A 27,900-nucleotide genomic window follows, 5' to 3' on the forward strand; every position below is an offset into this window, starting at 1 on the left:
ACCGCACTGACAGATGTATTTTTATATTTATCGACGTGTTGTGCGGGCGTTTAAAAAAAACCGTTAGCTTGTGATCAAAATCAACATTACCTCTGCTCACTATCTTAAAAATTTAAAAAGTATTTGGATGCGGTAAAATAAATTTATTTCGCGGATTGCCGATCACGGAAAATACGTTAAAAATGTTATCGATAATAAGATGCCGCTACGATTTTTTGTTTACTGGTAAGGGTTTTTATATTATTATTATTTAAACATTTTCAAAATTATTCTAAAAATACTAAATTACAGTATTTTAATTCTGCTTGATGAGTAATTTGTTTATTTTTAATAATAATTTAAATCATTAAGGAATAAAAATGTAGGAAAACAATTTGTTTTGAAGCCCTGAAAACATTGTTATCTTATCACCTGCACAAACTGATTCCATTGCAGAATACAAGCTCCTTTTTCGCTAGTATTACTTTATTAATCAACCTCAGTGGTTGCATTTTAAATAGCAAAAATAAATTATTTGACATGTACGTAAACACTGATCGCCATAAATAGTTTATTTTTCAAAATACAATAATGGAATAAAATAGGGTCTAACCAGAACATCAGTGCCTAAAAATTGACATTTAACGCGGTTTTTGTATAAGTTGATGAGTGAAATTTTCCGAGTATTGATCAATTCTAAGGAATGTGCTACCACATTCGTCTGACGTCATGTGTTATATTATGATAACGCACTCTTTTGGTATCTCACAGAGATAAGATAACCCATATCTTACCAGTTACCCACACCAGTTAACTAATGTCAAAATTTGGTTTGTTTACATGCTTTTTGTGTAAACGAGCTCGGCAATTTTGTTTTATTAATTTTATGTTATATATTTCTTGTAGATTGGTTGAAAAGGCAATATGAATCTAGGCCACTGGAATTTTCTTCTAGCTTTATTCAGTTTACAAACGTTTTTCAACGCCTCCGCACAGATAAGCACTGAAAATAACAGTTTGAAGGGATCAAACAGCTCAAAGTAAGAAATGCTCAAAACATTTGTTTTCGAAAAATACTAATTTTGAATTCTTTGCATTTTCTATAATATAATTTGCTTTGCTTAGTATTTCCTATGAAGACACATTCAATAGCACTTCGACCGAGGTTCTGGACGCCTCAATACATTCAACACTGGATGTATCTCAAACATATTCGACAGAAGCTGCAACAATTCAATCAGGTGCTAGGTTCGCAACCTCTGTTCCTGTTCAAAGTCCTGTAGACAACCCGTTAGATCCAGCGGACTGTTCTCAACGGGAAAAGTACAGAAAACAACCAGTTGCAACACCATCGTCGCGTTTAAGAAAATGCTGCCCACATGGAGAAAACTTAAATATATATCGGGAAAATCAAAGCGATTCTATGTGCGACAACGGACTCTTAAGCTTCGAACCGACTATAATAAGTGCAGTTCTGTTCGATAACTGCATTGAAGACTTGGAGATTGAGACAACGCTCGACTACGACATAGGAAATCCGTGCAACAGGTATGTAAGCGAAGCGAGACATCCCCATGTTTAATTTAATCGAAGTACACATTCCTCTGCAAAATTAGTTCTCTTTTGTACGACGACGAAGAGGACGTTTTCTTCGTTCTGCAAGACGGTTCGCTATTAATCATCGACAAATTTGGCAACGAATCGTACACAGTGAAAGAACATTATTGCTTGGATATTGATAAGTCGGGACACTTGTTTGCCTTTACATGTGTAACCCAAGTGGAAGAACAAATTGCTTTCGCAAAAGTAAGTCGATGTGACATTAATTTCTATTTACCAATGGATGAATATTATTTCAGGTCGTTTTTGTTGCCGTTCTTATGCTAATATCTATGCCCTGCCTGCTATTAGTTAGTTATTTGCACATGACACTTCGCTTGTTGCGCAACTTGCATGGTCTCTCGCTAAGTTTGATGTCCCTGTGCTTGGCGTCTGGATACTTTGTGCACTCCGTTGTGCACATCTATGGGATCCCGAACCAAGGGTTCATTGGCTACGTCATACAGTTTTGTATTTTAAGTTATTTCTTCTGGTACTTGTGCATATGCTTCAATGTTCTTTTGAATGTGTGGTACAAGTTGCCCTGCTGCATTCAATGCTCAAAGAGTTGGGCCACCTTTAATTTTGGGTGTTACGCTGTTTTTGCTTTTTCTGGACCGGCCACAATAGTTGCATTAACTGTTCAAAAGGGACTCCCAGGAATGCCGTCTTACTTTCTGCAAGGCAAGTAATTAACAGAACAATAATACTTTAGAGCATAAGTAATAACAGGTGTATTATTTAAAGGCCTCACTGAATCCATCCGAGATTCCCAACGTTACTTTATTCCTCCAGTGTCTACTATACTTTTTCTAAGTTTTTTGGTAAGCACTTCTTTTCGTACCAGTTTTTTGTTTTATGCTAATGCTGTAATAATGTACGATTATTAGATTAACATCATATCGTTCTTCGGATTTCAACGTATAAGCGGCTACGCCAAGGCTGAAAAAAACATTCAGGAGCGAAAATGTTTGTTTGACCAACAAAAGTATGAAGATGTTAAAAAAGAGTGAGTGCACATTTATTACAGTCCTAACACAAAAAATTATTTTAATTTTTTGCCATTAGCGCTAAATGTGTCAGTTTACTTGGAATAATAATGGTCGTAAGCTGGCTGCTCGAAATAATAACGTTTTACTCGGGATCGAATTCGAATTACCTGATACTCTGCGACATGGTGAATGGACTCCAGGGAGTTTGGGTACTGCTAATTTTTCTAGTCGTGCGCAGGCGTCGCACAATAATATTAAGGTGGTGGTATGATCGTGGTTCCCACGAAATTGAAGGCACAGAGCTGCAAGCTCTTAGTAATAGTCCCACATAGATATACAATTATAATACATTACTTCAAATCTACGATCGCCGTTAATATTACATTAATTTTATGATTATATTAAATTCTGGTTTATTTGACCTGCAAAGAATGATGTGCTTATAACCAAATCAAATTGATGAAAAGAGAAAAACATTCAAAAATTGATCGGCTGAACCTGATATCCTTTAATAGAATATATGTTATTGCGGGCCACATGACCGAACAATTTCCCAATCATATTTGTGAAAACTCAACTTTGTGTAAATTGTGGTTTATTTAAACTTATACAAATACTATTAAATATTAAATGTTTGCTGTCACTTATATGGTCATATAAAGTTAAATAGTCATTTTATTGTAAGAATGTTTTACCATCTTTGCTAATACTCTAAAAGGAAATGTGTAATTATGCGTGCGTTACCAAAATGAGCCATTTCTGTTTCTTGTCGATTGCGATTGTTTTGAATTATGATACGAAGACAACGTTTTCTAACGTTTCTTAATACGGCGATTTCATCATAAGAATAATTGTGTATTTACATGTTATATGCTACGTATATGGGATCCAGTTGGTCGGCTAGAAAACCATCCCGTAAATGCATCCGTTGCTTTTCGCCCCGACTATTAATAGGCACCACACCTAGAAACAATAGTTCACAAAATGAATAATTATCATTATAAAAAAATGTATCACAAACCTGGATCAACAACCACTACAACGCCTACTATAAGCTGATGATCTTCTAATACTGTGTTTGTGACCAAGGGAACCAAATCCAAAGCTTCTGATTCATTGCCGTCCAACTCGACAACAACGACTAATAGGTTTGTCCAGGTGAAAACGGCGCTGATTAAAAAAAATAATGTGTGATTTTTTCAAAAAGCCCGTCTTTTAAATCTTACCACTCAGCAATTTTTTTGTGACAGCGCATTACCGAATTTTCGATATCAATTGGGTGATAGTTCATGCCACGTAAAGAGATCACTTCATCAACAGCTCCGACTACATACACTGCGTCGTGTAGTTCTTGATCAGCATTGCTTGCGCCGCCTACCAGGCTATGCTCGGAATTTCCACCCAAGGAAACATTTGAAAAATTTAGTTGCAATTGACTTATCGAATTCAAAGATTCTGTATCACTATCGCGACTTGCCACACTTGGTGTGGTCTCGTCAAGCAGTGATGCTGATTGCGAGCATTCGGTGCGGCGTAAGAATCCTAAATATCCAGTACGTGCATATAGCTCGGAGGTGGCCCCAGTTACCAATTTCGCGTTGAAGTGATCATTGTAGTCAGTTTCGTCACCATAAATTGTAAAGTAACCATTTGCGTTATGAGGAGCTTGAACCTTAGGAAAAATTAATAAATTAGTATTGATAGGATAATTATGCAGTTTGTAAATTGTTACCCAGATTTCTCCCAAATGCGAGTCGCCACAGTGGCCCTTGGTTTCGGGATTTGCTATTATCACTTTTACGCCTGGTAAAAGTTTACCTGATTCAATTACACACAACGAATTTGGCGCTCCACGCTCCACCAAAGCGACACGATTATTTCGCAATGCTCTCATATCTACGTACACTTGAGCACTCTCTGCAGAACTAGCCCCTTGGACACAGATGGCCGGATTTACACGACACCCAAACGAAGTTGACACGCAGCGCGTATTCAGACCAAGGGCTTGAAAGAGCTTGCAGAACTGCTGGGTCAGTTGCACTCTGGGACGCTCTTCTGCCACCACGACACACGTCCGTACGCATCTCAAATCTATGTTTCGTTGCTTTAAGGAAGGTATAGAATTGCTGAGAGCTTTTGTGCATAACTCTATTACACCATATGAACAGAACGTGTCGCGAACGCGGTGTTGAGATAGAGTTGACAGCCATAAACTGGGATTTGCTTCGACCTCGTAGGGCGCGATAAGTATAGAATGGTGGCCACTATATACTCCGATAAGAGTCCACATAACAAATCCAAGGCCGCAGTACGGATCCAAACATAAAGCAACATGTCGAGAAGGATACAGCTCACAAGCCAATTTTAAACTGGCGCACAGACTAGAGAGAGATCTGTTAGATAGACAAAAATTGAATACACACATTTCGTTAAAACTCAATTCGACCTATGTACCGATGCGTGATGTTAACACCGCTAAGACGTCCACAAGTTGATACGCTAAAGTCCAAATAGGCGCTAGAGTCAAAGGAGACCGTGGCTATGCCCGCATATTTGCGTTTCGGGTTGTCATCAATATCTAATATAGGAGGCCATGTCTTTGGGTCAATAGAGGTTGCTGCCTCTCGAGATTTGAGTAACTTAATAATCGGCTGTATGGAGAGTACAATGCCACTTTTAGAGACATCAACAATCATCCGAACAGTGGGTAACGTGGTATTTAAATTTTGTGGATGTGGAGGCCGAATGGTAATTGGTATTGCACCCAAATATAGGCATCCATAAAATGCGCACAGCAAATCGAGACCTGGAGGAAATATAAGCGCTGCGGGAAAATCGGACTATATTAGCATTCCTATAGTGTGTACATAGAAAAACTTACCAACGTGGTCTCCTGGCTCAATTCTTCCTCGTTCTTGTAACAATGCCGCTATTTTCTCTGCCCGCTTATGCAACTCAGAGCATGTCAGTGTTTTCGCGATGGCACCTGAAGCGCAAGTCTAGAATTCGTTTCTTTTAAAAAGGAACCAAACTTACCCTTGGAGTTTAGCAGTGTAAATATTATATGATCGGGGGACGTGTTTGCTCGCCAACGCAACACACCTGTTATCAGTTGTGGCTGTTGAAGTTTGACAGTTTTTTAGTCGCAATTTTTGACATTAGACATGTTAACCAACCTTTCTTTCGCAATCTTCTGCTAGGCCAACATCCCGTCCATGGGCTTCAGCAAGGCGATTGCCCTGAACTAAATTTCCAACCATCACAGAGGCTGGTCCTACACCCGTGTCTGTAATACCACATCCAGATGATGAGCTTAATTTTGCGGCAGTTTGCACACCTTATTTGTTTGAGGAATGGTTAGTAGTAGAATGATTTATCGGTTTTGTACAAGGATTCATTACAGAAGTGATTAATTTATGCGATTTCATTAGTTATGTTGGCATTTGTGTTTGTTGTCGATATAATACAGTGTTGTTATTTGGTTTTTGCAGTGAGTGTTGTTGTGGTCATAGAAGTAATCGCAGCATTGTTGAAGGGTTGGTGGTTAAAAATAGAGGAAAGCAATATTTGTATTTTATTAAGGTAAATAAAGCACAGAAAGTCCAAAAAGCCAATTTGTAACAATTCTTTAAAATCAAGTATGCGAAGAACTTACCTTGATGTAGCTCCCGTGGCTTTGGTAGATTGGTAACACATGTATGTGGGCACATTAAAACATTCGCTGGGTGGAGAGATCCCTCCAAGAACCTTCGTCGTGCTTCGCATAAATGTATGCCACCAAGAGGAGTCTTTGGCAAATGATTCGGTGGAACCAATGCCAGGCAGTAAATTCCAACTTGGTGAATGGAGTCTACTGCTTGCAGAACACGTGACATCCATTGGAAACTTTCTTCCTCTGAGCAGTCCGGACGTTGCTCAGCAATTACGCACACGCGTTCGTCGCGCAAAACCTTAATGCTAAATACAGCAATGCGTCCTCGGTAAATAAACCGCATGGGTTCCACAGCTAACACTGTGGCAATAATGTCATCCGCATTGTGCTTTCTACCGGTTACGGTCATCAGCCCATCGCGGGACCCGCACACAAAGACCAACCCTCCCGGACCAAGAAAGCCCAGTAGGCCTGATCTAACGTAAAAGTCTTCGCCAATTGGTTTGGAAATAATGTTCACCGTGCCATTTCCATCTTTTGGTTGTTCCAATTCTTCCAATAAAGGCTGAACCTTGAAAGTTGAATTTGTCATTCCGTCGAGACCAAAATAGCTGGCGCTTGTGGATCCGCTAGTAACGCATATTTCGCCGACCTGATCGGTTTTGCACAGCACAGGGGGTCCTTCCGATCGAACCACTACCATTTGTGCTGCTGGCATAACTTGACCACAGTCCTGCAAGGTGAGTGATGTTAATGAGTCTTCACTGTCAACGCGTACAACTCCATGTGATAGTGCTGCCATTGAAAGCACACCACGTCCAGTAGCTGACGGACTAAATCCACAAGATCCTCGCCCAGGACGCCGAAGGGAAACAGTAAATACTTCAGAGCTACTAGCACATGGACAAATTGCATCTGAGCGTAATCCTTTAGCTTGAAAAACACTCAAGAACTGGTCACATGAGGATAACGACCAGGGGTTGGCTCCATCGGCTACCAGCAACATACGTAGAGAGGAAAGCGATATATCCTTATGATCTTTAGTAGCGAGTAGTCCCCAATGTAGATCACGACTCTTAACCAAGCAACAAGAAGCTCGGTGTTTTGTTATTAATTGCATCCAGCTTGACGGACGCAATTTCATCAATGCGTAGGGTATGAAAATAACGTGCATACCATTCAGAACGGATGTCAAGACCGAATGCCATAATCCAACTTCACGCTTGAAGTCCAAGACACACACAATTGTTTCGCCTTCGGTATAATGGCAGGCCATAGTCAAAGCACGGCAATGATTGATCATCGCTGCGCGAGTAACAGTGACTCCTGTAAAACAGATTAAGTAATTATTTATAAATATTTGGATGCTGATATATGTTGCACTTACCCATAACACTGCCTTCCTTATCTGTCGTGTATTCTATATAAGCTGCAGCCGAATCATCGGCCCGTAAATTGCCAACGTTGAATTCTTTGGGCGGCTTAGGTAAATGCTCAGTCACAAACCACTGCAAGCGTGGCCAGCCCTTTAATTTTGCTATTTCCCCCGTGGTGGTTGATTTAGGAAGACCTTTTAAGCAAGCTTCTGAGGTAAGAGCTACAGTTATGCCACAAGAACTCAATAAGAATCCCACTTGCTGCGGAGGTGTATCCGAGCTAGACAGCGGCAATTCTATTGGAAGGGGTACTAACCCCCGAAACATACACCCATACCAGGCTGTAATGAAACTGTAATTTATCTAATTAATATTGTATACACCTTAAAATACATCAAAGATTTGTGTTGCTCTTTAGAGACTTGAAATGAACGAATTTCGAAGGAATGCCAACACACATACTAACCTTAAGGGGTCATTATTAGGGTAAACCAGGGCAACACGATCGCCGGGCTTCAGTGTTACTTGCTCAGGACCCTTGCTAAATATTTTTGTGGACAAAGCATGGGCAATCTTTTGTGCGCGCGAAAGTAGCTTGCCATATGTTAAGGTAGTTGTTATCTTCCCATTCGGATCGAGCACTGTAGCCATTGGACTTTTAAACGAGTTTGTGCCATATCGTTGGAGTGCGCATTCGAGCGTTCTTGGAAGTCCTGCAGGTATGGATAGCTGCTCGCCTTGCACAGGAGTCATTGTGCTGCCCTCCGGTTTGGGAGCATTGGGATCCTTCGTATTGGCAGCAATCTCCAGTTCAATGTCGTTATCCTCATAGAACTCCGGTAGTGGGCGACGCTTAGGTCTTTTAAGGGTGTTAAGCAGTTGCTGAATCTTAGCCGATACTTTCCACTTTCCATTGGCATCTGTCTCGTTCAGTTCATTTTGAGAAACATTAACATATCGAGTCACTCGATCCGCAGCACGATGAGCATTATTAAACTGTGTGATGTCGGGAGCGTTGTCTAAAAACAAACGATAATTACATTATGAAAATCACACAAGAAACACATAAACTACGCTTTAATGGAATTTACTTAATTCCGCTGTTTCTTAAGTTACTTACATTGTTTTTGTTTAAACGCTTTGTCCGAAAAGTCATTCTCTCGCTTGTATGCAATCGGCGGACAGTCCGAACTTAAAGGTTCTGAAGTTGGCTGTGTAATGATTATTTAATTAATTATTTAATTTAATTAATACAACTTTCTGCAATCTGCCAACGTTTATATACCCTAACTTCAATTCTACAAAGCAATCTATTAGAATAAAATCATAGCTTCGTTGATTCTTATCATGAGTTTTAACTTTTTATACATTAGTTAAAGAGTATAATTCGTTTAATACATTTTCTATTTTTCGATTTTTCTATATTTCGATTTTAATTAGTTCACATCGGAACAGTATAACAATAATATATACTGCAATATTGTCGAAGCTAGCTTTTTTTCTTCTTTAAATGTATTATTATTATATTACTCACAAGTGGAGGTAAGTTTTGCGGTGGTCGCCTTTCTGGAGCGCTATTCGGTGCCGTATACTTCTGATTTGGAATTTGGTTCTGTTTTACGTCTGGCCTCGCATGCTGCTGTGAACCCATCGATGATTCACGAATTGGAGGTTTAATTATCGGTTCTGGTGGCAGTATGCTATTGCTTATATGATCCCGCGGATAATTGTACTCCTTGTCGGGGGAAATTGTCTCCTCGGGTATGGATTCGTCATCCGTCGATGAGTCCAGCTCATCATTGCACCCAGGGCTTCGGTTTAATACAGATGTGCGCTTCGATGGCATTGGAAGGCTGGGTTTTGGTCGTCCCTTGAGAGCTGCAAGGGCCTGTTGCACAGCCTCTTGTCGTACTTCTAGGGGTCAGATGATCAGAGTAAAATGTTGTTGCTGTAACTTGTTCTACTAACCAGAATGATAACGCTTCTCATTGTGCGTTACTTTGCGCTGTGTGCGTCGTTGACGATGCTGACTATTATTAGTTGACTGTTGGTTCTGAAAAGCACTTGGCTCGCGAGTGTTCTGATACCCGGGATCGCCGACTGCTCCACCCTGCGGTCGCATATTTTCGTAGCCGGGAGCCCCAGCATTTCCGCTCTGAGGTGTCGATGACAAGCTCATGGCGGCTGGCTGATGGAAGTCGATTTTTTTGGAATGTCTTTGCTGCGAGGAGGAGAGGGAGGGCACTTCAGTCACATAGCTGTAGCCCTCGCTGGACACAATGACGCCGTCGTTATTGATGTTTCCGTGGTTGGTGCTGTTGTTGGCATTTTTAACGTTGTAGTATGGCGGTGGCGGCGTACTTTTCACTTTGTCGCCTGTGCACAACAAAAGGATCAAAAGCTAGCTGGTGACGACCAAACGACCAAATACCAAAGTTTTCAAACATACCTTCTGGCTTTTTAAGGAACGGCTGCAACAGCTTCGCCCTCTTCTTTTCGTAGCCTTTCTGCGTAATGTCACCTAGAAAAGCGGATGGGAATGTTTTCTTAACGATTAATATGTCCGCTGGGCCTTGTCGTTATTGGAAAAGCGTGTAATAGCGACTGAATCATATACTCATGCTGAAAGCCACTGCACACAACACAACACACACACTTTTCTTTTAATTGGTCGGTCCCCCACTACATGTGGGCAGCTTTCAGCGAAGCAAAAGCCGAGAACAGCACTTGTAATCCCAATTGGGGGCGACAAGTACCCAATGACTTGAATCAGACCAGACTACGTCTGCCACAGTTTTCACGCGATTTTCTACAACTCAGTCGCCGCACATTAACAACAATATTTTATTTTTGTGTGTACTACAAACGGGCTCTATTTCAAATAGGTATACCTTCCGACAGCTCTAAGTCCAGTTCGGCGAGCTTCTCGCGGACGTAGCCAGGCAGCGAGGCAGTGTGCTCCATGGTAGATGATAAGAGTGGCTTCAGGCTTTTGTTCTATCCTCTTCCTTGGAGGATTCGTCTAAACTTTGGCTGGTCGCAGTACACAAACACACCCAGACACCGCTACTTTCCCACTTCGCTGTCAAAAATCGATCGATTTGCCATTTATTGTATTTCACATTTTGCCGACGCAAATAAATACATTTGTACTTGCGCAGCACCAGTACTTTGGGTTAGTTAGAAAACACGATATTACGAATGTCTTTTACGAATTTGCACAATTAAAGTAAACAAAGAAAAATAGCAGTACAAATCGATTTTATGAACTAGCGAAAAATTGATAACTATTTCTTCATTCTCTTGAGGCAACAGCCTTTTTCATTTTTCGAGACGCGGCCACACTGCCCAAGTAATCGAACCACGAATTTAAGTGTTATTTTTAATGATATTAGGCATAGAACCGTTATAATTAGAAAAACTCTATATTTGTTATATCTATATTTGTTACTTTAATCGCTCGACTCTTAAATTTCAATTCAACAAAAGCAATTGGTGGGCATTTTGCTATGTAGCCCTGAAATTCTGTAGAAATTATCGATATCTGTATGTAAGGCGGGTATAAGCACAATCGGATTACGAGCACAAAAACAAGGGAAACCTGGACACGATTAGTGGCGAAGAAAAACGAAGTCCTGCCAACTTAGTCCAAATTGTTTTTTAGCCGGCTGCCTACACGCCTGCGTTTTGAGCAAAGCGGTAGTATCTTTTTCGGGGCCATCGATAGCTTGTCATCTCCAGTAAAAATGCGTGAGTTAATTTAAAAAACACTAGGCATACAACTAATTATTCTTACGATGCAGAGAACTTGAAGATCCAAGAGGAAGTAAATTCATTGATGAGTCTAGGCCAGCACTTTGATGACCAGTTAAAGCTGGCAGGCGTCGAGTTGGGCGATTTCTCGGACGACGACCTGGCGCTCCTTGACAAATGCGCCCAATATTATTCACTTTTGCACATCCACGACTTCAATCTAAACTACTTGCGCGATTTCTATTGTGCCAAGAAGAGGGAATGCATTGAAAACCGGCAGACCAGAGTGCAGCAACGTGTAGAGCTGCAGCGCATTCTGTCTTCCATCGAAGAGGCGACTAGGGACGTAGTTATGTTGGAGAGGTATTGGTGAACCAATCCCGTTAAGGGCTGAATCCTTGACCAAAACCTTTCTTCTGCAGATTTAAAGCTGCTGCGGAAGAGCGGCTCATCCCGGACATCGTCGTTATGCAGCGAAACGGCCAAAAGCTTGCAACAAAACAGGCCTTACTGGACCGGCAAAAAACCCTTAAGATCCCAAAGGATTTTAGTATTGAAAGTGTCATCGAGAAGGTAGATTCACTGGAGCAGCGCTAAAGAAGTGAACTGCTTTCGTTTTTAAAAAATTATTTAATTGTATTTACTCAGTAATGCAAAAACACTTTACAAAAACATAAAATTTTCAAATTTAAAAGATGAATGTTGAGGTTTACAAGTTTGGAACACTTCACACAATCAGAGGGTGCACTCTTTTTGGTTATTGTATTTTATGAAGGGCACGCATTTTAAAAACGTTCCAATTGTTGCTAGGTTGTGTCAAATATTTATTTAAAGTATCATGATAGGAAAACTAGAAGACCAAATAATAATTTGCCAGCTGCTTAAAGCATACAAAAAGTGTACCGTGTTCTTCCATGCCATTGCTCATATGTATGTATTTGTGTATTTCCAATGTGGTATATGTATCATATATATTGGTGTATAGATAGAATTAGTAATTTCATATTCTTTAAGTTGTTGCTTGTTGTTATGTATATAAAGGGCGGGTATGTGGCAGACAATCTTTTCGGCTAGCAACGCGCTCCACGCCACAGGCCTACTCCACGTTTCCAGCCATCTTTTAGCGGAACTCGGGCGCATCATCTTGCGTTATGTCACCGTACTTCCAGATGGCCAGATGTGCGACCCGAGCTGCTTCCTGCGCGGCTTTGTACTGGTCCACTAGTTCCTTGAGCTTCCGCTCCCCACGCTTTTCAGCCAGAACAAGGCCCTCGGCTACAAGCTGCTTTCCAAAATCGACTTTAGTAGTTGGATCGCGAAGAGTGGCCAAGTGCGGCGACCCAGTCACCTTCAGCTCGACATTGAGTTGAACCTTATGGTTCAAAACGTCTTCGGAAAACGCACGCAAGGCTTCTTCCTTATCTTCGTTGTCAGTTGGCAGGGCGACTAAGGCCAAAGCATACTCCGTGGCGTAGGGCTTTTCGCTGCTGAAGGCTGGTGGCAGGGCTGCCAAACGGTTGGTCGGAAGTGTCTAAAAATGGAAACGAGTGTTAATATTGCCAGAAAAAATCACAATGGTTTAGGAGTGAGTGTGTCGCAACTCGAATACTTTTGAAGCGTGGTTCTGGCGCCCCCAGCTACTTAGCGCTTTTGTTTCTTGCGTATTTTAGTCCTGCTACTTTGGACAATGGTTGACCCAAAAAATATGGAACTACCTTTGTACCGTTGAAGAGGATGCCACACGACTTGAAACGGTGAACACATTTAACGCAGCTGTAGGGTTTGCTTACGCCATCACGAATCGTATAAAGTCATTCGATGAAGCCTATTTAATTTGGCAAGCTTATGACTCATGCGTTTCACTTCAAGCCGGAAACGGATCTAAGGAACTTGCAGAGATATAAATATTAGTCAAAGCGACACTTACCTCCTTATTTCCATAATCGATGTACAGGACGGTAGCATTGCTGCCCTGCACGCGTTCCACCTTGGCACGGTACCACTGATTATCAAGTGTAAACTGAGCGGCCACCAGGTCACCACGCTTTGGCGTGTACGATCCAGCGATGGGTGGGTTGGACTGGAAGTCGGCGTGAAGCTTGCTCATAAGCGACTCTAGCTTGGATCCGCTCTCCACGGATTGCGCGAAGAATGTCAGAGATTCGGTGATCTCAGTGACAATGACGTTCTCGTAGTTGACTTTACGATCCGCCACTACCTTGTCCTCCTTCTCTTCCTCGGTGACAGTTTTTTCTTTAGGCACTTCTTCCACGTAGTTTGTCCAGATGTTCTTTTTGGCGGCCTTGGCACGGTCTTCAGCACTCTTCAACTGGCGGTAGTACTCAGATTTTTCAGCACTAAAGTGCACTTCCGCAAGACCCTCTTCTACAAGGGCAACTGACAAGTTGGCGCCGCTGTCCGTCCAGAGCCAACCAATCACTGAAGATCCTGCCTTGTCGGTGGTATCGATATGCACAGAAACGTCGCGTTGCAAGACACGCTCCCTGGTAAAGGTCAAAGCCTCGTCGCCAAACGGTTCTCCCTCTTGGGCTGGAACGCCATTAAGCGCTGGACGAGAGGAACGCGGGCATGAAATCCCAGCAAGCAGGAATGTGACCAGGCAACTGTCCTTCGGCACGAAGATTCGGAGGCGGGATCCGCTGGCGACAAACTCTACAATGGCTTCAGTACGCAGAGCACGCTGCCACGATGGCAAGTATTGAATTTTAATTCGGGAATGATCAACAGTCAGGTCGTTAACTCGCAGTGTGGCGTTATCCTTCTTTGCGTGCAGTCCCTTCAGTCCCTTGATGGCTTGCTGTTCGGCGGCGATCAATTGATCATAGGCGGAAGATCTCTGATCGTCGTCTTGGCGATAGCGAACACATGTTGCCAAACCTTTGGCTACCATTGCCTCAGCCACGTTCTGACCGCCGATCGAGACAGTATAGCAGTATTTCTCAGGGAAGTTTTCGCGCGGCGGTGAGATGTAGTCCAGGGTGCATTGAACATTTTTGTTAATTAGTTTTTTACGCAGAAACTCGCGGGCATCGAACATGTGTGGAATTTCGTAAAGTGGTCTGTAGTTTTTTCCGCGAGGTGGTGCCTTGACGATTTCCTCGCCATCGGTGCCCACAACCGCGCGTTGGTCACGCGGCGGCCTGATAGACGAGAAGAAAACCTTCTTTACTTGTCCATTGGAAAGACGTACATTAATAGCATCGCCATTGAAGACTTCCACCACTGTTCCAGAGAAGTCTTTCTCCTTTGAGTTGAAAGCAGGAGTTTTAGCTTGGTAGTCCTGCCATTGGCGAAGACGCTTCTCTTTGGCAAAACGCTCCGCAGCCCGCAGTTTATCAGTGCCTTAAAAGAAGAATAAAACGCTAATTAGTTAGAGCTGAAATCAAAAAACGCCTTAATAGAATTCAATGTCGTCGGGGTGAAATGAACGCAGCGACAATGATCAGTCGCAAAGTTCTTGGAATCCGTCGTTTTTCTAGCAGCCGATTGGAAACAGTAGACAGCACAACGATAGGTTATTTACCAATTTGGTGCTGTGCTGTGCAAACGAGCTGCGAACTTGACTTTAATAGATTTTGCCCTTACCTGTCTTCATAACAGCCATTGACCAGTCCACACACTTGGCAAGTCCCTCTCGCAGGAGTGATTCTGCAATGTTTCCCTTGGGATACAGAATAGTGCCAATGAAGTTGGAGTTGTTAACCGATTCTAGGCGGATTTCCACATCGCGTTGCAACAGGCGGGTTTCCACATAGTAGCGAGCTTCGTCAGCAAACGGCACCTTTACACTCAGGTCGGGCTTGCCATCAGCATCCAACTTCACTCCAGGACAACGGATGCCCGAAATCATTAGCGTTATGTAGTGGAAGTCCGGCAGCAAGAATGCTCGGACAGTGGATCCATCGCGCACGTGCTCGATGATCGCCTTGACGGGGTTTCCTCCGTAGATGTCGACCAGGTGTGCGGGATTCTCATGGGACCACTTAATGTTGCGAACCTTGTCGGCGGCACTTGCGGTGGACGACCATTTTCCGCGGCCTGCTGCACGCGCCTGGTCCTCCAACTCGATGAGTGTTTGCTGCTCGGCTGTGGGTCGTCCCTCTCGGCGGACCGACACCAGGCCCTCTCGGACAATCGACTCGACCACATTTTCACCGGTCTCCTTGTCCTTACCGATCCACACAAAACCGTACTCCCGGTTCGAGTTGGCTGGCTTGTCAAACGTGAAAGTAACCTCCACACCAATCAACTTTTTACGCAAGAACTCCCGCGACTCCCAGGCCCAGGGCTCATCCTTGGTCTCGTCTCCGCCAGCGCCAGGACGACGGGCCAACTTCGGGGCAAGGACATGAGAGAAAGTAATTTGTTTCTCCGGAGGCGGGGCACCCTTAGTTGCGCGAATAACTACCGTATCGCCGGAGAGAACCTGAATCAGAGCGAGGAGTGAGGTTAAAATAAAATGCACGTGTGGGGTCACTAGAGGTGGAATATGGTATCGATCGCCCTATCGGATCTGGGTCCTAAGCGACCAAACACACTATCGATATGTATAATATTTTAAATCGGCTCTCGTGAAAGTGACAATTCTTTTCTAGCTGTTTTAATATTTTTTAAATACAAAAATGAAATCTGCTGAGCAAGGACGTGCTATTAAACTAACAAAACATGAGCAGTTCCCCATAGACAGCGCCTGCGCACAAACCTTTTTGGTTTGTCCTATGGAAAATGCGAGCAATAGTATTTTATTGAATTTATTCATACTGCAAATGCATTCCGTTAATCCAAACAAACTTGTTACCAAACCGGTTTAGGGTGCCCAAAACGGAGGCATCGTGCAAGCGCGCAGCTCAAATCTCTACTAGATACAAAAAATCTACATAAAAAGAAAATAATGGTCTTGTAATTTGGAGCAAATACCAAATGTCTAAGTCTAAGGGGTAACATGCAAATAAGTGTTGCTGATAAGGGCGTCAGCTATTACCTGTAAAAGCAACAGGTTTTTTTGAAAATGGGAGTCATCCAAACGCAAGGCTGAATGAATTTCGGGATGTATTCTTTGGTTGCAGGGTGCCAACGTCACCAAATCAGATTACGCCCGTAAATCTCAACAGCCACTGTGAACTCAGTTGTTATCACAGTCGTTGGCTAAAGTGCTGACTGAAAACGGCCGGTGAACTTCGGGCGCTGGTCAGAGAACCACCCAGAAGTAAAAGTAGATGATGAACTACCCACACCCAGGGACAGTTACATTCATAAATAATAGCATTGGGTGCCGACACGGTCTCCGTATTCGCCAAGGAGGTTAGAAACGAACCGTTCGGCAGACAAATCAATTCTCAGCAAGTGTGTGGGCGGGCGAAAAAAACTACAGCTTTGCAATAGATAGTTTAGGATGCCGGTAAATGGGGCCGTACTAGTTAGCCGTCCGTCTGTGACAATAACAGCCAGAACACCTACCGCCAAAGACACCGCGTCGAAGAAAATCTGCCAGCTTGGCACCTACGATAACTTTCATTTCTTTGGATCGAACGAGCGTGTGCAACGTGTCACACACGCACAGAGTCTATACGCGTCTCCCTCACACTTGTCAGAGTTGCACTAGAGCTGCTTTGGCAGGCGGCTGCCGCGTTTGCCACGCCGATAGGAGGATAGTACCATTTAGTTTCGACGAACTTTCTTTTTAAGGAGTCTGCGCACTGAAATCCTAGCCACGAGTTTAATCCCAGAGCCGCAGACCAATCTGACTTACCTGCTTCACAATGCCGGACAACGACTTCGTAGGCGCTGGCGGGGCGTCTTTAGCTGCTCCGGCAGCTGTCGCGCTGTTCGCTGCTGTTGCCATTTTTCGATTGAATGCGGGGGAGATACTAGCAGAGGGCCGTGGCACTAGGCTTCAATAGCGGAATATTGCGTTGATTGCGTTTCGGAGCTAAACACCGCTTTCAACCTAATGAAGTTCGACCAAGAGAAGAACCGCTCTCAAAATCTAAAAAATTTTCACTGAAGTGACCCTGCTGGCTAGAGCTGGGAAGCCAGCGCGATAGCATCGATATTTTCGTGGCGTGCTTGTTATTCGATAGCTAGTGCTAAACATTAGATACTTTTTCTTAATGGCCAACTTAATTTACGAAAAATAGCAAAGATGGTAAAACTGAGAGGGATTTGTGATCGTTTATATTGGGAAATTTTTATTATATTCATATTTGTATTAATTTTATTTATTCGTAAATTAACAGAGCAGATCCCACTAATTCTAAACCTTTTTGTTTATTTCAAAACTAATTTTGATCAAACTTATCAAATTTTGATTCAAATTTATCTGTATGGCAGCCTCACATTGCAGGCCATAGTGTCGATAGATCAAGGCGCCAAAAGAGTATCGCTATCGATAAAGGGTCGCCAGCTGTTCGGCGAATGTTACGTGATTTCTTATTTGTAACATTGCTAAAACTCGAGTAAAATGAATCAAGCCGATGTAACAAAGCTCATGTCACAGCTGCGTATAGCGGTCAGACCCAACAAGCGCCACCTGAAGAATGCCGATGGCCCGGAAGGTCGGCTGCTGAAGCTGCGTAAGACCGTCACTGCGTTGGTGAAGCACGAGCGCATTGAACTGTTCTACAACCGTGCCGATGAAGCTCGTGGCTACGCCGAACTGGTAAGAGACCACCGGTGATACACAAAAGGTCCAACTAAAAATTCGTCTCCTCGCAGCTCATTTCCAATGCCATACGCCATGGGGACCGACACCAAGCGACCATGGAACTGGCGGACTATTGGCTGCTGGAAAAGCAACTGGTTCATAAGCTGTTCAAGGTGCTGGTACCGCGCTATGAGAACTACAATGTGTCCTACACTCGCATGTACAAAGCCCCTCGGGAGTATCCCGGCATCTACTACAGGCGGTCTGTGCTGGAGCTTCGGGGCAATCCCTACCCTTCGCTGGCGGCGGATCAGTCTCAGAACCGGAATCTGCTGCACAATGTGCTTCTGGACGAGGCGAGAAAGGAGTTTAGGCGTCAAAAACTGTCGGAGTTAGTTCACTAACTAGCTCTATTCACGACCCGCCTGTTTATTTAGTAGATTAGCAAGCAGTTTGTCGCTTAGAATTCACGTAAGACTTAAAAGCATCTTTATTATAAATGTATGTATACACAAAACTTATTGTTTGAATTAAGAGTTGAACTTATACAAATGACTAAAGTCTACTGACGTTGCAGTGATTGAAGTAATCCGGTTTCCAATCTACTGAGTTAGAGAATTAGCTTTCGAATGATTCAAATTCTGAACGGATAACTTACCCTTTCCCGTAAGGCAGGCATCCCGCAACATTTCACAAATGCTGTAGAAGAATTGGTGCTCATTTGTCGACGATGCGCAGACAGGCAGAAACGGATCACAAGTTGTAATAGTACTACACCCCGAGCTGCTGCTCAATACTGGCAGAGATACAGACAGCGCAAGGAACACTATAATGTTGAAGATCAGGAACCAAGCCAAATAAATATTCATTTTGGACGAATTCGCAGAATTATCATTTACTAGCGTATCAAATGACATCGTCACCAAAAAATGATTTCATAGCAGCAAACAGATTGGGAGCGAATATTTCTTCGCAGATCGATCTTTATATGTATATATTTATTTATTTTGAAATGTGATCCGTTAAAGTTCCTCTTTACGTTCCACTCGGTCACAGAATATAAGTCCGAATTTGGCTGCCGACATGAACTGCCATCTAACAACTGATAAGCACTGGGGAACCTACGCGCTGATGCATACTAATTCGCTCATGTTCCAGAACCCCAAAGTTACCATGGAAACGAGCTCGGAACACTGACCAATGAATCAATGATAACTTCACCTCTATTTTTCACCGGAAGCTTTTGTTCGTTTCCTCCCAGACTTCGGTATGAATGGGGTTGCTCAACTGAGTGGAACCCAGCGTTCTTTGTAGTTTCGCGTACATTTAATCCGGCCGGCCCCGATATGTTTGTCAACTAGTTGCACTTTGCAGATGAAATGGTGTTTGGAGAGCATGTTTGATGGATTGCTAAAGCTCGAGTCAAATTCTTGAAGACGTCACAGCTGCGTGTGGCGATCAGACCCTATGGTAAGATACCACCGGCTTTTACTACAGCTAGTCTGTGCAGGACCTATGATGCAATCTTCTTCTTCGCCAGTGGCGACAGTAACGTTTAACTATATAAAGCCAAAGCCTGTAACTTAAAATGTTCAAAAAACCATTCACGGGGATTAATTACAAACTATTTAATTTTCGGATGTACATAAATGCTCCTTTATAAAGGACTTGCCTTGGTGCGTCATCAATTTCATGGTTTGAGGTGCGGCTGCAGAGCAGACTGACAGTATGAACACGTGACGCCGGGTCTCTTAATTACATTTGCATTATTAAATTTTATGACAGCTGTTGGACTCAATAACGCCTACGTACTGACCCCAGGCCGCTGGTTATGGGGTGTTGCAATCCCAATTACATCCCCGCTACCTTTAACAGAATGGAAGCATTTGAATTTTGTGGCAAAGAAGGCACAGATTTGAATCCTTTATAAATTATACTCAGAAACTTCAACAACAGGTGATTCCTAGTTTCAAAAATTAAGAACAAACTTGTATATGTATTCGGTAAAAGAAGTTCTTAACTTGCACCTGACGTGTGGTATGTATTTATGTATGTATGTTGATGTCAAGACATGGGCGGTGCAACGGTGTGCCCGCTGAGGAGCACACGACGACCAACGAAGACCAATCGTAATAGGGTGGGGCTGGCATAGTGCTCCTAAGGAGCAGGGGTCTGCTTTCAGCAAATATTTCAGTGCGTCATACGTGGATAATGCAAATAGAACATTTTGACCGAACTAGCATTTCATTACATCACGTGAACGACTTCACGTATGTACGTGCGACATTTTCTTGCAGGACATTGTGAACTAAATGGTGGGGTTTCTCCTATAACTTTCTGTAAATAAACATTTTCGCTATCCCCAAGCAGACTTGGTTCTGCCTAGATTGTGGTCCACTGTATCCAGTTGAGCAGCATATAATTCCGGATAAAAATAGATTGTGAAATATTTATGTTTAGAACTTGCGCAGCTCATTGATAAAAGCCCAAGCGCCGGTGCGCACTCTCTCAGTAGAAACGGCCAAAAAGGACATGAAGGCGAATCTGGACGGGAAAAATCGAGAGAACAGGCTTCCTCATGAGCATAAAATCCTGCAAGATATTATACATGCCGTGGCCTTTTATGCTGCTGTTCTTATATCATTTCATTCAGTTTCGAAGAGTCGTGCAACGAGAGCAGTTGATACCATTTGTCCTTTAAACAAATTCTGCGCTGTGTCTGAGTCTGGAGTTTTTCCTGTGTGTATAACTTACGGTTGGTCTCCAATTTTATGGGTTGTGTGCCAGTGGAATTTGAATAAAAGTATTAGTTTGCAAAACAGCAGGATAAACTGCGCCATAGTGAACTAGCAACCTGTGCCGAAAGGGAAAAATTGAGAAAAAATCCAAACTCATGAATATTGATGAATTTCCTTGGTGCAAATGTGTCGTGTGTGTGTGTATGTTGTATCAAACGGGCATGCCAGTTACAATGCAAAAATGTTATTTTCAATTCAAAATGATACATTATTGATCTGCTACATGCCATTTTTCTAACTACAATTCCCGTACCATATTTTTTCATTGAGGAATGGGTTGTTTTTTCGCAGTGGGCAGCAGCAGAAGTCGCACCATGAGAATTAATTGCAACGCGCTTTTCCTGGCATCGCTAGTGACTTGGTCGGGGGTGATGTGCAGCACGGTGCTGGGCACCACAGAGGGCCAGGAAACACCTTTGGCCCTTCCTGTGGCGGAGCAGACGCAGCCCACTACAGCCATACAAGGAGAGGTATGGGAGGAGGACGATCACGAAGTGCTTATAAGAAATGAACGTGGCACCAAGAGCGACGGTGAGTCGGGGGATGGTTGGGCCTTTAAGAGATATTGGGAGATTGGGAGTCTGCTCTACGACCAGGAGCTGCTTTAATACACTGTGCTACTATTTTTCCTCAAGGTCTGTCGTGTCGATATGGCAAGAATCCGTGGACTGAGTGTGACACCAAAACCAATACGCGTTCGAGAACATTGACATTAAAGAAGGGCGATCCAGCATGCGACCAAACGCGAACCATTCAGAAGAAATGTAAAAAAGGTAATAAGATAGGATAGGACTCTTCGTGTTCGCCTATAAGAAGGACTTATGCCAATTGTCATCCTCAACCCTTCCAACAGCATGTCGATATGAAAAGGGATCCTGGTCGGAATGTGCAACCGGACAAATGACTAGAGCTGATAAGTTGAAAGCGAGCAGTGATCCGTCCTGCGAAGCCACGCGGGTCATCAAGAAGAATTGCAAGCCCGGAAAATCCAAGGACAAAAGTGCCAAGGAGCAGCGAAAGAACAAAGATAAAGGTTAGTTGGCTAGTTGTGAATTTGAATAGCACATTGAAAGGTCAAAGGTGAATTGGTCTGCATTGATTTGGGGTTTTATCACACATAAATATAACATATAACATATGGCAAAGACCACTAAACCGAAATTTCTTCTATTTACATGCAGCTGCTCGCAAAGGACGCGTTTAAGTGATATCAAACTCGATTATTTTAAATTCCAGTGTTATTTTGTTTGACTCCAATGCAAATAACTAAAATTGATTTTTTTAATTCAAAACTGAAAAATCGTAACGACGTTAACTGTCTGCTATGTATACCCAAGGGCATTTAAATAAAATGCACACATTAATTAATGTTGTAGTTTGATTTACAAGCAAACGAAACGATAACCATAATATAAACGAAAGCTGTACGACGTAATAGAAACCTTGAGGAGTCTAACATATGTATGCAATGCAGAATAAAATATATTCATACAATACCATACCGACATAAATACCGACTTATTTAGTTTATTACCCAATGAAAATCATATGTACATCCAAGCCAACACCTAGCACCATTTTATCTGAAATGATGAAATCTGTAAGGGCAGTTGCCGTATTGAAATAAAGGATAAAGGATGGCTGTTGGATCCCCTTCATACATTTAGCAGAGTTGTTCTTCAATGGAATTTAAATAATATTAACCGTAAAATCGGAATGAAACCCAAATAAATAAGAAATACTGAAAACATTTTTTCATTCGCAGATAACAAATAAATAAAACACTTAGTGTAAATATTGTAAAAATAAAGACATACTGTAGAGGAAAAATTTCTGAAAGACGAAGAATGAGATGCGACGGTCTAAACACAGATCCATCGTAGTTGCAGTGTAGGCAATTGGCATTTTAAAGTAGTTTACAACTCACTTTTACCGGGTACAATTAACATATACATAAATTTGGAAGTATGATTCCCAAAACTAATATACAAGTCGAAATGCAGACATACTTACATACTTACATTCATATATATTCTGATCAAAAATTTACCATTTCAAAGACATGGTTTATCTTTTTAATAAACACGTACATATATAAACTTAGAGCGTTAACTACGAATTAATGTATCTATCTGTAAGCAGTTTTACAACCATACCCGTGCATTCACAACTACGAACGACGAAGTCAAGAAGAACAACAGCTCAGTCACAGCATTCAAATTCATAGTATGAATTTCATACACATCATCCTTAGGGGCAGTTATCTCCTTTAAGTCTTTGAGTTCCGCAAGGAACAGCATGAAAGCGACTCCCCCAAAGTGAAGTGAAATTTGTTTACGTACGTATACAACACAAGAAAAAGTAAATGAACTTTAATAAATACAGATATTATGAAATAAAACACTCTACCATTTTAATACAAGTAAGCTTTATGGTTTATGATTATCAATTTCGTTCCCATTGCTGGAATATCTATCGGGTTGTTTGTTATGCCTCGCTTTAACTGCGTGCTAGCAGTTCCCTTTTCCTGAGGAATGACCATGCGCACTTCGACTTTCGTGGGATAAAAATGGTAAATCCGGCTTTTCCTTAAAGCTACCAAATGATGTAGATAGGCATCCCACAGTACGGGCTCCAGTCGGTGAATATGGAAACTAAAAAATTAAAACTAGGTCCCCGTTCTTACGCATATATACACAGGTACGTGGGTGTTAATTAATTACTTTAAGACATTAAGGAACTTCGATTGGCATTTAACAAGGAAACTAACATCATATTGTTATACAAATAAAAGTTGCTCATTTCTTACTCGTAATTCGAAACCTTTCTCGGTTCTTTTTTATGCCATACTATCACTTTAAAGTGGTTTTAACCAACATGCATACATTTCGTTTTTTTTTTCGTTTTCCTCGTCTGCGTCCGCTCTTTGTTTTTTAACCAAAGTAAATCTGACTCAGGGAAGTCACTCAAAACATGTTTGCCTGAGCTCTCGTATTCCAAATGGAACTCCGGGAAAAATATATGCTCAAAAGTGGCTCAAAACTGTATCTATTCGTATTTTGATATACACAATAATAAAACTGCTCGAAGAACTCCAATCTGTTACACAATGCCTGGTCATTGTTTACATTTAGCTCACTTGTGTGCTTATGTGCACCCATACACACCCATGTGTAGATAAAGGATGGCTTATCTTATCACTGACAAAACAGCGGAGCATGCAAGAATGCTGTTTGTCTTTGTCCAGTGGCTTCGATTAAGTAGTCGAAAAGGAAAACGGTAAACGGAATGCATAACTTTGCCCTCTCACTCCCTCTAATCGGACGGAAGAGTCGGACGTTATGACCTGTCCTGATTTGGAGAAATCTTTTCTATATTTCATTTATTTCGCTTACTTCCCTACTTCTTTCAAATGCACTAATGCGAAAAACATTATTTTTTTCAAATTAAATGGTCAAGTGTGCTTCTAATGCAATCCATAGTCTCCATACATACATATCTGCAGTCGGCAAAAAAGGAGGCACATACTCGTAGAAATTTTTCATCGCTCTGTATATGGATTTGTAAATGGTATAAAAAGCATATATCAGTATCAGTTCTCTTCCCATTCCCGCTCTCGGTGCGCTCTCTCGGTTGAGCAGTTTTCGAGCCTCTCGAGTTCGAGTTCACCGAGTTCGAGTTGCGGCGGTTCGCCCACTCAGTTTGCCCACAGCTCTGAATGCGAGCGTAACGATCGCAAGCCGCCTGTCTTGCAGTGAAGTGCATTTTCTCAAGCCGCTTCCTCGATTTGTATTTGGTTGGCCAACAGCCCATAACTTGAACCCGTCTTTAATGCCCGTATCTCTGCGAGAGTGAGTTTCCAATGGCGATTTGCCGAGTGCGCGTGTGCAGGGCACCCTTTCCTTCCTGCTGTCGTCCGGAGAGTATTCGCGTTGAGTGGAACAGCCGTATAAGAGTGGTTGGGCTAGCGGATTTAAAGGAATGTGGGTGCTGTGCCTTTAAGTTAGGACTCCTTGTGAAGGGATACGCAGAGCAGCGGCTGGATCGCAAGTTATTTCTAAAAATATATGGAAATGAATGGGGGAGATATACGAAATGTATCTGCACGAAAACTCATATGCTCGCCAGATGTTTAGCTTGAGTAAAAACTTCAGATTCCTTAAAATTTCCGTTCTTATTATTTATTATTTCTGCTTTAGCGCAGGTTTTAATCAGAACTTTTTTCCCTTAATATAATTTGATGTGTGTATTTGCGCAATGTTCGGCTCTCCCAGATTTTCTGTTTTTAATTTTTTCCCTTTCCTTTTTTAATATGAACGTTTTGAAGTTTGATTACATTCTTTCCTATATCTTTCGATTCTATAAGCTTTACATATTGGTCTAGACGCGTGGTTCCATCCAATTGAGAGTGAACTATTCGATTTCTTATATTAAGTTGCTCTTCCGGTGGCTCAGACACACAAGTTGAGGAACGAGAAGTTTTAAAAAACACACTATCCGGACAACTAGACATACTTTCGAAATCTGCTGTTTGCCGTTTTTTGCATAGGACGGCTTTTTGTTTTTTGGTCAAATTGTAAAAATATTTGCTTTTCTTTAGGTGGGCTTTAGACTTCGCTTTTTCGTTGGCAATAACTATTTTTGTAAGACTTCTGGACATCTGTGTCCTGTAATTATCGAAATTAATCGGGGTGCGCAACAAGATGTGATAACCTGCGTTCGTCTGAAAAATCTCAGATAGTTCGCCATCATTCAGCAACAAAATGTTTCTCTCAAAGACGAAAGACGTTTGTGTAAGGCTCAAGGGGCCCAAGTCACCGCCATGCCGGGCGGAGCAGCAGTCGGAGATCATTTTTGCCAATTCAGCAAACTCACATTTGCCTGATTGAATTAGATCCCTCGCATGCATTATCATATTTAGCGCTTCCTGCCTCGTTCTCCTTACCACCCGTTCACGATGTGAACTACACCTGTCCGATTCGTTGTGCTTCACCAGGATGTGTCTGCAGCGGAGCGTGCATTTGTCATTGAACTCAGGGTAGTCCCCAAGAACGGCGCCCCAGGCATTCCTATTCTTTTCTCGGTAGGGGCTTGGAGGCAGTCTGAAATATACCTTCCTGGTAATTGTGTCGTAGAAGTAGCACTCCTTGGTACTGTGAGCAATTCGCTCTTCCCATCCAAGGGGCAGCTTGTTCGGCCTCTCAGAATTATGACGTTCGCCAGTTAGGATCGAGAGCCCACTGTCCGCATCACCATAGGAGTCGCTTTTAACGTTATCACTCGAATATTTACTTTTAGAGCTCGCGTCTAACCAACCCCAAGAGTGGTCCCAAGTTTGCTGATCTCCATTTTGGCCATCTTCTATTTTAAATATATCAAACTTGTATAGCGCCGGCTTCATGGTGTTCATGTTTGCACAAACCAGACGGTATGGGTATTTATGTGTTAAGTATAGATACTGAATAGGTTACTGCTTTGAGCCAGAGTCTCAAAGAAAAATAAAGCAATGCAATCTTGTTTGTTTTACAGCTCGGCTTTAAAGCATATATTTTTAATTATGTTTTATTTTCATGCTTTTATTGTTTTTTAGGTTTCCGAAATAGTTATGAATCTTATACTGGCTGTAACCACGGCTCTGCACCTAGTTTTGGTGGTATTGGCGCACAATCCGCTGTCAATTCGTGGCGAAGGCCTTTCTGATGGCATTCGTCTGGTCATGGAAAAGAGGTCGGGCGATGTAGTACACATTCGTCCAGCTCGGGGCACCCTGGAGGACGAAACAGTCGCATCCACATCTACAACAAAAAGTGACACCCACCGCACCAGGAATAATCGTAAGCCGAACAAGCCGCAAGAGCACTCTCAGCAGGTTGGGGCCCACAAGTCGGGATCTAGAAAACTAGTGGTTGCGGAAAATGGCGGGGCACTGTCATCACAGCTACCACAACCAAATCACAAACAAGGCCACAAGAACACTGATAAGCAACAACGAGGAGGAGGATCCAAGCAGCAGCGAGGACATGGCCAACATCATGGAGGCAATAGGAAAGGACCTAAGGCAGCGACTCCAGAGAATGGTAAGCCTTAGGACTGCAACGACAGAATTCAGATAGTTTTTAAATGCAAAGTCTTATCTATGCTTTTTAACAGGATCGACTTGCCGATACGCAAAGAGCGCTTGGTCCGATTGCGATCACAAGACCAACATGCGTTCACGAGTCTTGTCCCTAAGGAAAGGAGAGCAAAACTGCTTGTCCACGCGGACCATACAAAAGAAGTGCAAGAAAGGTGCGCGCGTTAACTTCTATATACATAATAATCCTCCACAGCGCCTCCCCAAGAGGGAAACGTAGTGGAATCGAGCATTCCCATAAAAGAGCCAGGGGGGTCATTGCCGGCTTAATAGGCCCAAAGGTCACAAAAGTCAAAAATCCCTCTTGTTGACCCATATACAAGAATGCTTACTTCTGGGGAGGATTGTGCTCTCTTCGGCCCACTTTGGGTTCTCCCCGCCACAGACTCGTTTCGTTCTCTGGGAAATACTGCAGTTCCTGTTCCTAACAATGCAGCGAGTGCATCCTTCTTCATTACAGCAAATACTTTTCCGAAATTAATTTGAAATTTTTGCGTACTTCCTTCGGTAGGCTGCCGCTATGAAAAGGGTGAATGGTCTCAATGCGTCGGGGGACAAATAACCAGAGAGGATAAGTTGGAACCAGAGGCAACTGGCGGAAGTGATCAAAACTGCAATCCAGTGCGCACCGTCAGCAAGAAGTGCAAAGTAAATGGCAATTCGAGTGGAGGAAAACAACACGGGCAGAGTCGTCGGACAAAAGAGCAAAAGCAGAGGGATAAGGGTAAAAGTGGCGAATTTAACCCTTTTGTGAAAAGTTTGATCCAAATTCTTTCTTTACAGGAGCCGGTCGCATTTCGTCTTGATAATGAAAATTATTTATTTTATACGTATACGGAAGCAACATTTGTAATATTAAATAAGCAATTTTCAAACGCTAGCCCGTACGGACTACATGAACAACAATAAAGAATTGGTTTTATTCAGAGCCTTCTTAGGGCCAAATGAAAGTAC

General features: G+C 42.5%; 9 protein-coding genes across 16 annotated transcripts; 5 read left to right on the top strand and 4 right to left on the bottom strand.

Annotated features, from left to right (window-relative positions):
* Positions 1 to 86: 86 nt before the first annotated feature.
* On the top strand, positions 87 to 3,217 carry LOC6734399 (probable G-protein coupled receptor Mth-like 14). Of its 3 annotated transcripts, none has more exons than XM_016168030.3 (8): positions 87 to 225; positions 886 to 1,019; positions 1,105 to 1,527; positions 1,596 to 1,785; positions 1,839 to 2,262; positions 2,326 to 2,402; positions 2,469 to 2,587; positions 2,647 to 3,217. In XM_016168030.3, the coding sequence occupies exons 2-8, from the start codon at positions 904 to 906 to the stop codon at positions 2,900 to 2,902; spliced, it is 1,605 nt and encodes a 534-aa protein (XP_016029662.1). In that variant the 5' UTR covers positions 87 to 225; positions 886 to 903; the 3' UTR covers positions 2,903 to 3,217. The 3 variants fall into 3 exon arrangements, with proteins under 3 accessions (XP_016029662.1, XP_016029663.1, XP_016029661.1); XM_016168031.3 differs by lacking the exon at positions 87 to 225 and adding an exon at positions 389 to 521; XM_016168029.3 differs by lacking the exon at positions 87 to 225 and adding an exon at positions 578 to 809.
* LOC6734400 (disco-interacting protein 2) lies at positions 3,149 to 10,940 on the bottom strand. Of its 4 annotated transcripts, none has more exons than XM_016182043.3 (16): positions 10,490 to 10,940; positions 10,048 to 10,119; positions 9,567 to 9,974; positions 9,133 to 9,509; positions 8,719 to 8,809; positions 8,065 to 8,617; positions 7,610 to 7,950; positions 6,226 to 7,548; positions 5,747 to 5,856; positions 5,607 to 5,688; positions 5,452 to 5,556; positions 5,025 to 5,394; positions 4,303 to 4,963; positions 3,797 to 4,242; positions 3,592 to 3,740; positions 3,149 to 3,533 (listed from the first exon to the last, which is right to left on the bottom strand). In XM_016182043.3, the coding sequence occupies exons 1-16, from the start codon at positions 10,560 to 10,562 to the stop codon at positions 3,430 to 3,432; spliced, it is 5,265 nt and encodes a 1,754-aa protein (XP_016029665.1). In that variant the 5' UTR covers positions 10,563 to 10,940; the 3' UTR covers positions 3,149 to 3,429. The 4 variants fall into 4 exon arrangements, with proteins under 4 accessions (XP_016029665.1, XP_016029667.1, XP_016029666.1 ...); XM_016182045.2 differs by having other exon boundaries at positions 5,747 to 5,907; XM_016182044.2 differs by having other exon boundaries at positions 9,133 to 9,512.
* Positions 10,941 to 11,146: 206 nt separating this feature from the next.
* Positions 11,147 to 12,251, top strand: LOC6734401 (augmin complex subunit wac). Its single transcript, XM_016168032.3, has 3 exons — positions 11,147 to 11,348; positions 11,402 to 11,714; positions 11,774 to 12,251. Exons 1-3 carry the CDS (start codon positions 11,345 to 11,347, stop codon positions 11,946 to 11,948), a joined length of 492 nt encoding a protein of 163 aa, XP_016029668.1. The 5' UTR covers positions 11,147 to 11,344; the 3' UTR covers positions 11,949 to 12,251.
* A 10-nt stretch (positions 12,252 to 12,261) lies between these two features.
* Positions 12,262 to 17,418, bottom strand: LOC6734402 (staphylococcal nuclease domain-containing protein 1). Its single transcript, XM_002081387.3, has 4 exons — positions 17,122 to 17,418; positions 14,958 to 15,798; positions 13,279 to 14,714; positions 12,262 to 12,882 (listed from the first exon to the last, which is right to left on the bottom strand). The coding sequence occupies exons 1-4, from the start codon at positions 17,212 to 17,214 to the stop codon at positions 12,472 to 12,474; spliced, it is 2,781 nt and encodes a 926-aa protein (XP_002081423.1). The 5' UTR covers positions 17,215 to 17,418; the 3' UTR covers positions 12,262 to 12,471.
* Positions 17,419 to 17,735: 317 nt separating this feature from the next.
* Positions 17,736 to 18,894, top strand: LOC6734404 (39S ribosomal protein L17, mitochondrial). 2 transcript variants are annotated; one of them, XR_005543980.2, is made up of 3 exons: positions 17,736 to 18,030; positions 18,087 to 18,516; positions 18,593 to 18,894. XR_005543980.2 is itself a non-coding variant. In XM_002081388.4 (2 exons), exons 1-2 carry the CDS (start codon positions 17,833 to 17,835, stop codon positions 18,417 to 18,419), a joined length of 531 nt encoding a protein of 176 aa, XP_002081424.1. In that variant the 5' UTR covers positions 17,736 to 17,832; the 3' UTR covers positions 18,420 to 18,894. The 2 variants fall into 2 exon arrangements, 1 of the variants encoding a protein (XP_002081424.1); XM_002081388.4 differs by having other exon boundaries at positions 18,087 to 18,894.
* Positions 18,468 to 18,932, bottom strand: LOC27209210. The gene is made up of 2 exons (XM_016184679.3): positions 18,674 to 18,932; positions 18,468 to 18,617 (listed from the first exon to the last, which is right to left on the bottom strand). Exons 1-2 carry the CDS (start codon positions 18,930 to 18,932, stop codon positions 18,571 to 18,573), a joined length of 306 nt encoding a protein of 101 aa, XP_016029669.2. The 3' UTR covers positions 18,468 to 18,570.
* A 1,691-nt stretch (positions 18,933 to 20,623) lies between these two features.
* On the top strand, positions 20,624 to 23,214 carry LOC6734405. Its single transcript, XM_016168033.3, has 5 exons — positions 20,624 to 20,770; positions 21,105 to 21,344; positions 21,449 to 21,586; positions 21,667 to 21,846; positions 21,995 to 23,214. The coding sequence occupies exons 2-5, from the start codon at positions 21,128 to 21,130 to the stop codon at positions 22,015 to 22,017; spliced, it is 558 nt and encodes a 185-aa protein (XP_016029670.1). The 5' UTR covers positions 20,624 to 20,770; positions 21,105 to 21,127; the 3' UTR covers positions 22,018 to 23,214.
* On the top strand, positions 21,774 to 27,896 carry LOC6734407. Of its 2 annotated transcripts, none has more exons than XM_039293459.2 (5): positions 21,774 to 21,846; positions 26,404 to 26,890; positions 26,964 to 27,101; positions 27,458 to 27,670; positions 27,730 to 27,896. In XM_039293459.2, exons 2-5 carry the CDS (start codon positions 26,419 to 26,421, stop codon positions 27,750 to 27,752), a joined length of 846 nt encoding a protein of 281 aa, XP_039149393.1. In that variant the 5' UTR covers positions 21,774 to 21,846; positions 26,404 to 26,418; the 3' UTR covers positions 27,753 to 27,896. The 2 variants fall into 2 exon arrangements, with proteins under 2 accessions (XP_039149393.1, XP_016029672.1); XM_016168035.3 differs by lacking the exon at positions 21,774 to 21,846 and adding an exon at positions 24,474 to 24,664.
* Positions 24,973 to 26,363, bottom strand: LOC6734406. The gene has a single exon (XM_002081390.4). It carries the CDS (start codon positions 26,221 to 26,223, stop codon positions 25,099 to 25,101), a length of 1,125 nt encoding a protein of 374 aa, XP_002081426.1. The 5' UTR covers positions 26,224 to 26,363; the 3' UTR covers positions 24,973 to 25,098.
* Positions 27,897 to 27,900: the final 4 nt, after the last annotated feature.

This window comes from Drosophila simulans, chromosome 3L (assembly GCF_016746395.2).
Source record: "Drosophila simulans strain w501 chromosome 3L, Prin_Dsim_3.1, whole genome shotgun sequence".
Classification (NCBI taxonomy): domain Eukaryota; kingdom Metazoa; phylum Arthropoda; class Insecta; order Diptera; family Drosophilidae; genus Drosophila; species Drosophila simulans.

Coding starts and splice junctions, on each gene's coding strand:
- LOC6734399 (XM_016168030.3), top strand. CDS start 904: ATGAATCTAGGCCACTGGAATTTTCTTCTAGCTTTATTCAGTTTACAA. Junction 2,403..2,468: donor TACTTTTTCTAAGTTTTTTG/GTAAGCACTTCT, acceptor TACGATTATTAG/ATTAACATCATATCGTTCTT. Junction 2,588..2,646: donor TATGAAGATGTTAAAAAAGA/GTGAGTGCACAT, acceptor TTTTGCCATTAG/CGCTAAATGTGTCAGTTTAC.
- LOC6734402 (XM_002081387.3), bottom strand. CDS start 17,214: ATGGCAACAGCAGCGAACAGCGCGACAGCTGCCGGAGCAGCTAAAGAC. Junction 15,799..17,121: donor TGTCCGGCATTGTGAAGCAG/GTAAGTCAGATT, acceptor GCTCTGATTCAG/GTTCTCTCCGGCGATACGGT. Junction 12,883..13,278: donor TCGATTATGGAAATAAGGAG/GTAAGTGTCGCT, acceptor TTCCATTTTTAG/ACACTTCCGACCAACCGTTT.
- LOC27209210 (XM_016184679.3), bottom strand. CDS start 18,932: ATGTCATTTGATACGCTAGTAAATGATAATTCTGCGAATTCGTCCAAA. Junction 18,618..18,673: donor TGCCTGCCTTACGGGAAAGG/GTAAGTTATCCG, acceptor CTAACTCAGTAG/ATTGGAAACCGGATTACTTC.
- LOC6734406 (XM_002081390.4), bottom strand. CDS start 26,223: ATGAACACCATGAAGCCGGCGCTATACAAGTTTGATATATTTAAAATA.
- LOC6734407 (XM_039293459.2), top strand. CDS start 26,419: ATGAATCTTATACTGGCTGTAACCACGGCTCTGCACCTAGTTTTGGTG. Junction 26,891..26,963: donor GGCAGCGACTCCAGAGAATG/GTAAGCCTTAGG, acceptor GCTTTTTAACAG/GATCGACTTGCCGATACGCA. Junction 27,671..27,729: donor GCAAAAGCAGAGGGATAAGG/GTAAAAGTGGCG, acceptor CTTTCTTTACAG/GAGCCGGTCGCATTTCGTCT.
- LOC6734405 (XM_016168033.3), top strand. CDS start 21,128: ATGAGAATTAATTGCAACGCGCTTTTCCTGGCATCGCTAGTGACTTGG. Junction 21,345..21,448: donor ACGTGGCACCAAGAGCGACG/GTGAGTCGGGGG, acceptor TTTTTCCTCAAG/GTCTGTCGTGTCGATATGGC. Junction 21,847..21,994: donor GCGAAAGAACAAAGATAAAG/GTTAGTTGGCTA, acceptor ATTTACATGCAG/CTGCTCGCAAAGGACGCGTT.
- LOC6734400 (XM_016182042.2), bottom strand. CDS start 10,562: ATGGAGCACACTGCCTCGCTGCCTGGCTACGTCCGCGAGAAGCTCGCC. Junction 5,395..5,451: donor TGAGCCAGGAGACCACGTTG/GTAAGTTTTTCT, acceptor ATTTTCCCGCAG/CGCTTATATTTCCTCCAGGT. Junction 4,964..5,024: donor GGTGTTAACATCACGCATCG/GTACATAGGTCG, acceptor TCTATCTAACAG/ATCTCTCTCTAGTCTGTGCG.
- LOC6734401 (XM_016168032.3), top strand. Junction 11,715..11,773: donor GACGTAGTTATGTTGGAGAG/GTATTGGTGAAC, acceptor TTTCTTCTGCAG/ATTTAAAGCTGCTGCGGAAG.
- LOC6734404 (XM_002081388.4), top strand. CDS start 17,833: ATGAATCAAGCCGATGTAACAAAGCTCATGTCACAGCTGCGTATAGCG. Junction 18,031..18,086: donor CTCGTGGCTACGCCGAACTG/GTAAGAGACCAC, acceptor GTCTCCTCGCAG/CTCATTTCCAATGCCATACG.